Source organism: Gossypium hirsutum, chromosome A04 (assembly GCF_007990345.1).
Source record: "Gossypium hirsutum isolate 1008001.06 chromosome A04, Gossypium_hirsutum_v2.1, whole genome shotgun sequence".
Lineage (NCBI taxonomy): Eukaryota > Viridiplantae > Streptophyta > Magnoliopsida > Malvales > Malvaceae > Gossypium > Gossypium hirsutum.
The window spans coordinates 21,505,202-21,516,851 of NC_053427.1; the positions used below are offsets into that span (position 1 = coordinate 21,505,202).

Consider the following 11,650-nt stretch of genomic DNA (forward strand, 5'->3'; position numbering starts at 1 on the left):
AATCACTAAACAAATGGATTATAAGACATTGAGTACTATTATAGATTTGCTAATTGACACATTATGAAATGTGTTTGAGATAATAATGATGCTATGTTTTGAATCTAAATGATGAAATTAGATATGATAGTATAAAGCCTTGTAGATAGATAATCATATAATTTTTTTTATAAAGTACTGAATTAGAGACAATGATCCATATTATAACATTTGATATATACATATATACATTTCATAATAAGTTTACTTAATTTGTCATGTGCAATGATGAGTATGTCTCGTGGATATAAAAAGTTTGATAACTCACTTCAAAAGTACAAAAACTAAAATTGAACAAATTGAAAAATATATAAATTAAAGCTGATCAAATTAAAGCACAAGGACTAATTTTATAACTTTCACAAAGTACAAATTAAAGCACAAGGACTAATTTTATAACTTTCACAAAGTACAATGACTAATTAAAGAATTTAACGAATAAAGAATGTTAGATTCCCCCAAATCGCAAAATATATATAACAAGAAGACTTGAGTTGTGCCCTGGAGAATATATGCAACTCTAATAACAACTGAGCCATTAAAACTGTAAAAAGAAAGTATTTCCATTGATGAGTACTGTCAAATGTGAATCACAGGCAGTCAGATACAATTTATGTAGAAATTGCAGCAACAGACTAGGGTAAACGTTCAGAAAATTTTTCATTTTTCCTTTCCTATTCCTAAATTCAATTGAGGCCTCACTCCAGTAAAAGCAGTTCAACTGTCATCATTATAATTAATTTACATGTCTACAACAAGGCAATGCCATTAATTCTCCATTTAATACCAAAGGCCTATGCTACATAATCCCCCCTCCCCCCCTTGAAGAATGCATCATCATTTTGATGTTACTCTTGCAAACTTAGTACACCATCAGATCAGCTATGCACTTTAAAGCATCTCAGATATGGGAACAACTTAAGTAAATCATCGCGGCTCCGTCTCTGCAACCAATATCAACATACATTTAGCAAAAGAATTTGACAGAAATTATTAGCAAACTTTGAACTTTATGTAGCAAGGAAACATTGCAGCTTCTCAACGGTGCCATCATGTACAAATAGCTATCTACTGTCGGGTTTGAGTACTGCAGGCATGGACACACATCTGAGCAGCCAGTAATATAGTAGTTTCCGATAGTGCATGTTCTGTTGGTGCCTTCACATTTGAGCAATACCATTCCAAATGGGGTATATTTTTATGTTACTCAGATACGGTTGGAGTATCAGATACTGGTATATGTCCAACACAGATATGTCCAAATTTTGCCAAGTTTTTCATGTATGGGTCATATCCCCAACCTCATTTCCAGATATGTTTGACATGGGTACTTCCAAGAAAAATAAGTTAGAGCAACACAGGTATATTCATCTACCTAAGAGTGTGTTTGAATGAGAGGTTTGGAAGAGGATTTTAATTTCTATCAAGAATTTTAAAATTTCGAAAATGAATTTACTTGTTTGGATAAAAATAATGAATTTCAAAATTTGTAAAATATTCAAAAGGGGAATTGAATATGCGAATCACACCGGAAGTGGTGGTTTTCAAAGTTTCTCATAATCTTATTTTCGTTTAATACACATGGTCCAACTATAAAATAACAAACTTAAACTTCAAAGTATCATCTTTATTTAATTCCAATATACATCTTTTATATATATTTTATATTATAAAAAGATATTTATATATTTTTACAAATCTGGCTATATCCATATTACATATTTTTTATATTATTTATAATATCATTATTCTTCTTTTATAATTATTTTCTTTTAGTTTATGAAATTCCAGTAGCCCAAATTTTTCTAAAAAAATATTATTCAAACACAATAATTAGAAAAACTAGCATTTTAAAATAATTGCCGTTTTAAAAATATTCAAAAATTTAAAATTCCTCGACCAAACACCATCTTGAGAGTAGAACAATATCTAAAAGCAAGGGAGGTCATCTTTGATGGGATTACAACAATAAAGATTCTTGATTAGAAAATAACTGTAATAACTTTCCTATAAATAAGCAGAGGACAAACAGAATGCTTTATAGACAGAACAGTTGCTTACCTTAATACCAATACATCCATTAACATCAAGAGTCGTCATCGTATTTGCGCACGACTTGGAAAGGGCCTCAAGGCACTTGTCAGTTACCCCAACTATCCCAAACAAACTGCAACACATCAGATAAAAACTTTTAATTGAGAAGAATTTATAGGCTAAAGGGCGACTTTTGGATCATCAACATATCAACATCAGATGCTCATGTGCTTATAAATTTAACCATTCTCATATCTAAATGCTTCCCTATAATTTATTCAGCCAAATGACAACAAAAAAGAGTACGGAGAAATGGCTTTTTCTCAGCTTGTCAACTTATTATATCGTAGAACTGATTATTTCATGCTATTATCAAAGAAAGTTGAAATTATTAGTAGGCTATTAATTTTAGTGACATTAAAAAATTAAAGCCTATAGAGGAGAGAGGTATTGCTATGCAGAGTTTAAATAATAATAATGACAATATTTGCAGACACAAAATACTTGTAATGGTCCTTACAAATTAAACAATATTTCACTCAAGATTTACCTAAGAAATTCAAGGGATGTGCAACTTTCAGCAATAGCTATGACCCCTACATCAGTGACTCGTACACACCTATTAAAAGAAAGAAACAAGACCCCCTGGCTTTTACATTGTATCAGATTAGAATATAGATTTGTATAGGAGACAATTCACTAACCATGTTAAATTGAGAGACACAAGTTTCTTGCATTTAGCTATGCAGGAAAGTCCGTCATCTGAGAGATTCTGGTGATCAAATATTTCATTAGTAGTATCAATTTCCACAAACTTCATTCTGTTGAAAAATTTTCAGAAACCTTAGTTTTTACCTGGGCACCACATAAATCTAGGAATTTTAGATGAGATAGAACAGATATCTTCTTGTAAGCTTCATCTGTGAAGCTGCACAAGCAATGAAATAAAGTGACACAAGTTAGGAATCACAAACCTATAAAGAAAAATACCCAAAGATTACCGTGGGAGGACATTATAGCATACCTGGAGAGTGCATAAATATTTAAACTTTGGAGAAAGGAGCACTTGACAAATACTTGTTGCAAGCCACTATCTCTCATCTTGACACACCTGGAACCAGATAATCATAAGACACAAGCATCCCCAACAGGTATAAAAACAAGAAGTATTCCATAAAAATCTTCAAAAACGAAGTGAAAACAACATCAACAGAATGAAGTGTCAATTTCTTTTGTGAGAGTTGAACTCCCATGTTAACTACTGACATTTATCATCCAGTCCCTACATTAAATAAACAACTGCTGAACTATAACTGAAAAAGTAGCAGCAGAGTGCATATAAGATATGTAAAAGCCGATATCACACCAGACATTAGTAAATAATAATGAACAATACCCAGTAAAAACTAAGCAAAGCAGATTAACATACCTCGTCAGATTCAAGGACTCCAGCTCAGGGTAATTGTCAGCTACTAATTGCAAACTTTTGTCTGATAAATGCTGTAATTGCCACATCAAAGTACTTCATTCAAAGAAAATAAAAAAAGGATAACATACATTGACTTGCACAATTGAATAGTGACAAGAATGTGCAAACCATAAACTATTTAAATGGATGAAACCAAATTGATAAAAAGTTTCACAGTAAAGTAGTGAACCAAACCTCTTGCACAATAAACCAGGTAATATGCAAACAACAAACTTTTTTTTTGGTGAAAAACAAGTTTGCAAATGATCATGTTTGGATATTCAAATCAACTAAAACAAAAAGGCATTATTCTGCGCTGACATTCAAATGGTTGTATGCAATCTCTCTTCATTATCCACTCTAATGTGATCCATAAAATCATAGGCCATGGTATCTTTAGTGCAGCCTCCAGTTGAATATGCTTTTTCCCCATTCTCTTGATACCCAGAACACCTAAATCTCCAATCGCTCTTTCAATGAACAATAATGCAATTTTTCTCTTTTTGTATATAAAACATTTCAGCCCTCAGCTTTCCCAACTGCATCTTTTCTCTCAGACCCCCATTGGCACTTCAAATTCGTCCCAAAATCTATTTTAGGAAGAAAAGGTTTCACAAACTTTATCCCTAGGAATTTCTCCGGTTCATTCAATAGAATCATCCTTAGTGTAACTTAAACTGACTGTATTGCAACCCTCAGGCAATAGGCCTTGTAGGACATACAAAACAAAGGTGTAACATAAGCTGAGTCAAATCTCTGTCCCCCTCATTAGATTGATGTTCATATTGTAGAAAAATAAGTAGAATCTACATCAGTGTCATCAAATACCTTACAGCCACTAAAGTTCAAATCAACTATATATTTGCAGTTCTTCACCAGATGCTTCACACCTTCATCAGTGGCCCTGAAGTTCAGTTCCATGAAAAGATGCGTTAGAATTATAAATTAATGAAATATTGCTTATAAGAACACAAGTCAGAATATATCTGTACTAAACAAGGGAATCTGAAAATACCTTACATTCCAATAAATAGAAAAAACCTTCAATTTAGGACAACAACTGGTTACAGCTTCAATTCCTTTGTCAGATATCTTTTGGCAGCCATTCAGATTTAAAGACTCAAGGTCTTGAAGAGATCCCAAACACTGAAATTCTTAAAATATTATAAAAAAAAATTCAGGAGATAATAGAACAATTAACCACACTTCATAAGCAAGATAACTATAAATGAAGTGAACTAGTAATAGGATCCAGAAATATCCAACAGCCTTTTACATCTATGAATCCATTCAGAGCATAACACTATAATTTGAAATCAGGTTTGATTCTAAGATCTCAATGGCATAAATTCCATCCAATTGCAACCTAAATCATCTAGCCTGTATCTTTATGAATTCTTCAACAACAAAGGAACCATATAAAAACTACAAATCAGAACTGCATAATATTTTACCTTGCTCTTAATGACTTCTAGATGATCATCATCTATATCTTGTGAAAATTCAAGGCTTATTTGTTTCACATGCTGGTATCTTGGCTACAAAGAAAAAAGCAAAAAAAAAAAAGTTACTTTAACACTTTATATGCATAACCTTTTATCTAATTGCTAACATAAACCCAATGTACAGATACTAAACGGATTAAAAAACAGAACTTATAATTTCAGAAGTTAAAAAGTAAAAGAAGATGAGAAATTGAGAAACCAGTGAAAGCGCAGCTATGAGTCGATCTCCAGCATTATTCATCTCACGTAGATCAATAGACTGAAAGAGAAGAAGAAATAGTGAGATCTTAAAAAGCAATACAAATTTTAACAAAGAAAGAAGGAATTTAGAACTGAGAAAAGTACAAGCCAAAGAGAAGGGTAGGAAATGAGAGTGCGGTGAATCCAAGGGCTGAGAAGGAGGAGAGAAATGAGGTCTCTTTGAGCAAGCCTTGTGCTCACTATTTTCATCACTTTTGGTACAGTTTCTTTGTTCCATATTGATGTTTGCTCTTCCCCTTCGACTTCCATCTTCTCTGCAAATTTAGCCCAAAACTGATGTTCGGTTCACTTAGGTATTGTATGTCCTTTCCCCAATTTTATTATAATTATTATTTGGTAAACTATATCCTTGAGCCTAAAATAGTATCATTATTATTTTGTTGATTTTAATTTAATTTTATTAATTTAATTACTCTAATTAATATAATTATTCAAATTGGTCATTACATTAAAAATCTCATTAACCTATTAACAGATAGTTCACATAACATTTTCTTTAACTTTTGACTAAACTTAGACACTTCTTTGTAATTTGTCCAAAACACCTTATTTATTTATTTATTATTTTTCCTAGGAAATAAATGACAAGAAAGGAAAAAAAGAAACCTTACATGCTTTAGTCTTATGTTGCAAATAAACAAAAAAAAAGTGTTTTGAACTAATTACAGAAGGTCCATAACTTTAGTCAAAAGTAAAAAAATAAATGCCATATGTAACACCCCGGTTCTGGCAGATATAAGATCTGGTGTATAGTTTTAAAGAAGTATCATTGGCGAAGTAGCATTCGCCTAAATGCTTTCTTTGGAGTATAGAGTGGACAGATTTAGATATGTGTATAATTGAATGAGGGTCCCATGTCGGATTATTATGTTATTGGCATATGATTGTGGTTAAGTAAAATGGTTTTGAGGGTATGAGTTTACACCAGTGGTATAGTGTTCTTTGTAACCATGGTCCTGTGCTAGTTAAGTTACAAGGTAAGCTGGTTAGGAACTAATTGTATGAGAACTAGAAAAGTTAAATGCTAAGGAAATAATCGAGTGAGTTTCTTGGAAGTGGTGGATTTTGGATAAGACAACTTAGCGTGGCTGTGACGTTTACTAGGTTTCAATAAAGACTTGGGTTAAGTTAAAGGGAGTACTCAGGTTGGATTAAGGGGAGTTATCTTCTTCCCTTTTCCCTGAAAAATTAAGATTTAGGTTAAGTTAACTAAAGCATTTCTTTAAGTTGGATATGAAACCTTGGATTCTATTAGTGATTTCTCAGTGTTGATGTAAGTTTTATAGCTCTAAGAGGGTACATATGCATGAATGCCTTAAGAGGCATGACCTTGTATATAGGTTATTTGTGTTTGAGATGATGGGAAAGATTATTTGAATAGGTTTTAATGGAAGCCTTTGTGGCAATCTTTGAAAAGGAACGCCTTCTTGGCACATCTTAAGGAATAGCTTTTTTGGCAACTATCTGATGGGAACGCCTTTGTGGCGATTCTTGAATGAAATTCCTTTTTGGCACAATGTAAAAGGAAAGTCTTTGTGGTGTATCATGAAAATAAGTGCCTTTATGGCGTGGTGGGAAAGAAAAGCTTCTGTGGCAAATTTTGAAGAAACTTATAGATATGGCAAAAACTGAAAGAATGGTAAGCATAGTAAACTTTAGAAAAAAAAGTCATTATGGAGACTTCTAAAGGGGATGATGCTTGTGGCGTACTTTATCAACATTGCTCTGGTGGCAAACTCTGAAGGGGTGCACTCATGGTATGTAATAAAAGGACTCTCAATGGCGCATAGTAAGAAACATCTCTTATGGCAAACTCTATGTCAAATGGATGTGGCATGAATAAGACTCGTAATTGTAATCAGTACGATTTGTATGACTTAAAATCGATGAACTTCGATAAAGTAGGGTACTAGATTTTGGTCCGATAAGGATAACAGATTGATAGTAGAGAGGGAAGTTATGAGTTAGCTCATGAAGCATAATTCTAAGAAAGGATTTAAATCATAAAATTGGTAAGGGCATTAACTAACTATGTGTATAACCAATTATGAGTCTCGATGGATTGGCAACCTAGGAATTATGAATGTAAAAATGGCATTGTTTTGGGCGAATTGATCTCTGATAAGGAAATGTAAGAAAGTATTTGCCAGAATATGTGGCGAATCCAAAGAATGAGTCAATTAAACGTAAAGAACAAATCCGAGTAAGGACTATGTTAGGTGAGGTAAGAAATGAAATCTTTATTTGTGTATGTAATCTTCATGAATGACTAAAGAAACGATGGCTTCGAATATGTACGCAAGAATAACGATACTCTGTTAGTATGGACTCTTGAAATAGGAATGGTCAAGGAAACATGAAGGGGCAAGGTGGAGAACGAGAGTAATGTATCGAAGAGGTGAATGGGTAAGGTATGATATTAGAATAAGGCATGACGTTTATGGTATAAAGAAAGAAATCCTAGAAAGGTATTCGCCAAAGTTAAATTAAAGGTTAAGGACGAAGAGATGAATAAAGGAATTATCAAATATAACTCAGTTAATTGATGTTTGCCTCATTTAAGTTCACATGAACTTACTTTTGTGCCTTATGTTTCAGGTAAGCTAATTTGGGACTACGCCTAGAGGGATAAAGCCAGGGCTTCGCTAAAGGAGTGGTAAGACGGACTATTATGCAGACAGAGCATGATAAGCGGTGTGTTCAAAGCATGGACGCATGTTGGTAAAATTCAGTGTTTTAAGGTACTTACGTTAGATCGGGAATTAAACATAGTTATCATTGTGATTTAATCATCTTGCATCGTACTTGAAATCATTCATCGCATAAAATTTGGTAATTCGATTCAAAGTTTGAAATTTTGTAATAGTCATAAATAGAAATTTATATAAGTCAAAACTAAGTTACATTCATACTAGGGTGTGACACCTAACACCTAGATCTAGTTCATCGGATCGGGTTAGGGTGTTACAACACATCAACAATTCGTTAGTGGATTGATAGATTTATTAACGACAGTGACCAATTCAAGTAGTTATCTTAATTAGAGTGACTAAATTGACAAAAAAAAATTAAAGTGACCAAAATAGAAACAACGCTATTTTAGAGTGACCTGTGCTGTAGTTTACCTCTATTATTTATTAACGAAAATTTTGATTCCACAAAATTAACCCATCCCTATCCATTAAGGTTTTTATTTTTTTTACAATTAAGCGTGGGGAATATGATTGTTTGGGATTGAACTCAATCACTCATGCCTATAATGTAATACTTTTGCCACTAAGCAAAGAGGTTGTTAGCCCATTAAGGTTTTTATATTTTTTCTTTCAAAACAATATATATTTCAATATTTTAGTATTTATTGAAATAAGTTTAGTTTTTTTTTTCACAATATTTTCTTTTTAACGATACTCAATAATCATAGATAATGAATTCAATTAATTTATTTTTACGCGCGTCATTGGAATTAGAATAACTATAGTAGAATGATTAAAGAATGTATTGAGCGATGTTTAAAACTCTTGTTAGACATCTTTTGATACAGTTCAAATCCTATCACCTTCATCCCCATCTCAGTATTGTATAAAAAACACATTGGCACTACCAAGTGTTACATTACATTTATAGATGTTGAAATTTTTGTAAAAACATTGATTGTAGTTGTAACCAATTATTGAAAGGGGAAACATAAATTTAAATTGACCTCACCGCTAGACTTGTCCAAGGGTTGAGTAGCTCGCCCTTGGACAAAGATTTTTGTGTCTCGAACTGGCTCAAATTCAATTTAAATAATAATTTAAAAAAAATTTAAATGCAATTGTAAAAATATATAAAATATAAAATATCAACTACAAATATATTTTTATTTTTTGAATAGTAAAACTAACTTTTTGGACGAATCAAACCGACCTAAAAATGAGCCTGGGCTTGAAATTTTTAAGGAACCAAGCCTCAGTGAGATTTTTGTTGTCAATAAAAGAAATTGAAGAGGTTTTTGAGATGGAACAAAGCTTCTCCAACAAATTTTGAATATTTTGTGTTAAGATATGTGAAAAAAAATATAAAAATGTTTATCTAGAAATTATATTAATTTTACTTGACTTATTATTATTAAGTTTAATATGCTATTGTATATTATTGTTAAAATGTTTATAAAAATGTGATTATAGACATATTAAAAGTTTGACTATGTTGAACGATGCTAAAAATTGGTTAACGGTATGGAATTAATCTTATTAATAGTTTTTGATTGAAGTCTCTTTATAGATATGTAAATGAAAATTTGAAAGTTAATGTGGTAGCATAATGTCATGACTGAAGTTACTTTTTTATGTTATAGATATTAATGCCATGGACATGACGGTTAAACTGTAAATTAACTTGAGAATCAAACACAACTTGAGATTCTGAAACGAGACCTTAATACCTTAGATAAATAGTTTAGGATATGATTGGCATGCCAATAAGGGGACGTCTATTTCTAACTATTAGAAGATATAGTTTCAATTGTGATTAGCCTTTGAACATAGCACTTCGGTGCACATTATTACTGTATATTTTGGTTTTCGAGCATTAGTGCTACAACACATTACCGCTACTCTAGTATGTTAGTTGGTTAGTCCCTTGTATCCGATTCTGATATATTTGAGCTTATTAAGGGCTGATATTAACTAGTTCTAATTTTGAAATTAAACATATTCTATCATTGAATAAGCAAATACTTAAGTTGTCCGATGGTATTATTTCTATATGTTTTTTTATGGAACTAAATTGCTTTTAGTTTTTTTTTTTGAATTGTTGAGTAGTTACCAATAACATTGTTTCTAAATGTTTTATAAAACTTTTGTACAAAATTCGAACCACAATTTCAAAGGTAAGTATATACAGTAATTTTATATTATATTACTAAGCTTTATGCTCAACGTGCTATTGTCTTTGTGCGTAGGTTTCCTTAACTTGAAGCTTGGATCGACTTAAGGATCACTAACTACACCATTGCCATTATTGAAGAGTATAAAACATTTGTATTTGCAATTTATAACTAGTGGCATGGACCAGTGAAGTCACTTAGGGATGCATATATATATTTGTTTCACATTACTATAAGTTGTAATGGAGATATTCTCTACTTCTATCTTGTTTATTTTGGTTGGCCTTTAGCCAAATACAATATCTTTTGAATAGGTGCATGCATTCTTAGATTTTCCATAATTAGATTGGATTTGAATTGCATTATATATGTTTTAGTAATTCTAGTACAACTCATAATGTTTTGACAAGTTTTGCTTCATTTTGACTATGTTTCATGAAAAAAGATGATGGCTTTTGGCTATTTTCTTTAAACATGTTTATAGGAGTCTAGTCTGGAGATGTTTCTGGGTTGTTTTCTATAGCACTCTACTCTCGACTCGATCGCATAATCCGAGATGTGAAATGTCACATTCGTTGTCGGAGCAACTACAACTTTTTTTTGGCATATCAAATAAATAATTTACACAATACATTAAGTTCAATACTTAATTATAATATGTTATCTAATCATATCTAGGTTATAAATAAGCTTGCAGAAGCACTTATGAAAAATCGGTGTTAATTGAAATGCTAAAATATAAAATTTTCAAAATATTAGAGTGACGTCGCGACCATGTGGGAATCATTTCAAGACATTGAAGGAAGAAGCTCGATGTTGCAACTTTAGTAGAGGTGAGTCACGACCTTGAAGACAGGAGGCTGATGTTGCGACTTCAATAGGTGGATGTCACAACTTTGAGAATAGGGGAATTTGGTGTCACGACCTCAACAGGGGAGAATCACGACTATGGAGACAGAAGCCCAATGCCATGACATCAATAAGGTGGTGTGCAACTTTAAAGGTAGTTTCCCCAATATTTGAATTATTTAAATTAAACCTGCCAATCACACAGCTCAAATGGTCTAAGTGACTTAAAAATCCAATTATAAATAGGCGAAAATCTAGTACTTAATTATAAATCATTTGAGCCTCAGCTACATATGTCCAATTGGTCTCTCCGCTCTGCTAGCTCGTTGAAACTAGAAATGAATGGAATGAATAGAAAAAAAGAAATGAGAAATATTCAGGAATGATTATGATTTTCTCTAAAATGGAGAAATGAAATCATTTGGAAATGAATGTAGGTTTCCAAAAATAGAAATGTAAATGTAAATGAAAATTTACAATCCTGTATAGGATTACTTATAAAATGATGGAAGAATGAGTTTACGCTTTTAGATTGTTTTGAAGTGCAAAAATGAAAATAAATCATTTGGTCATAGTGAATATGTTGAGTTGTGACATATTGAACATATTTTCTCGAAATCTTATTAG

At 31.9% G+C, this 11,650-nt stretch overlaps 1 protein-coding gene across 2 annotated transcripts; it reads right to left on the reverse strand.

The window, feature by feature from the left end:
- Positions 1 to 584: 584 nt before the first annotated feature.
- On the reverse strand, positions 585 to 5,622 carry LOC107948233 (F-box protein At3g58530). Of its 2 annotated transcripts, XM_016882710.2 has the most exons (12): positions 5,392 to 5,622; positions 5,246 to 5,305; positions 4,996 to 5,079; positions 4,557 to 4,687; positions 4,370 to 4,445; positions 3,503 to 3,573; positions 3,098 to 3,184; positions 2,929 to 3,001; positions 2,778 to 2,845; positions 2,624 to 2,692; positions 2,101 to 2,206; positions 585 to 983 (listed from the first exon to the last, which is right to left on the reverse strand). In XM_016882710.2, the coding sequence occupies exons 1-12, from the start codon at positions 5,554 to 5,556 to the stop codon at positions 918 to 920; spliced, it is 1,056 nt and encodes a 351-aa protein (XP_016738199.1). In that variant the 5' UTR covers positions 5,557 to 5,622; the 3' UTR covers positions 585 to 917. The 2 variants fall into 2 exon arrangements, with proteins under 2 accessions (XP_016738199.1, XP_016738200.1); XM_016882711.2 differs by lacking the exon at positions 2,624 to 2,692.
- Between the last annotated feature and the right edge of the window lie 6,028 nt (positions 5,623 to 11,650).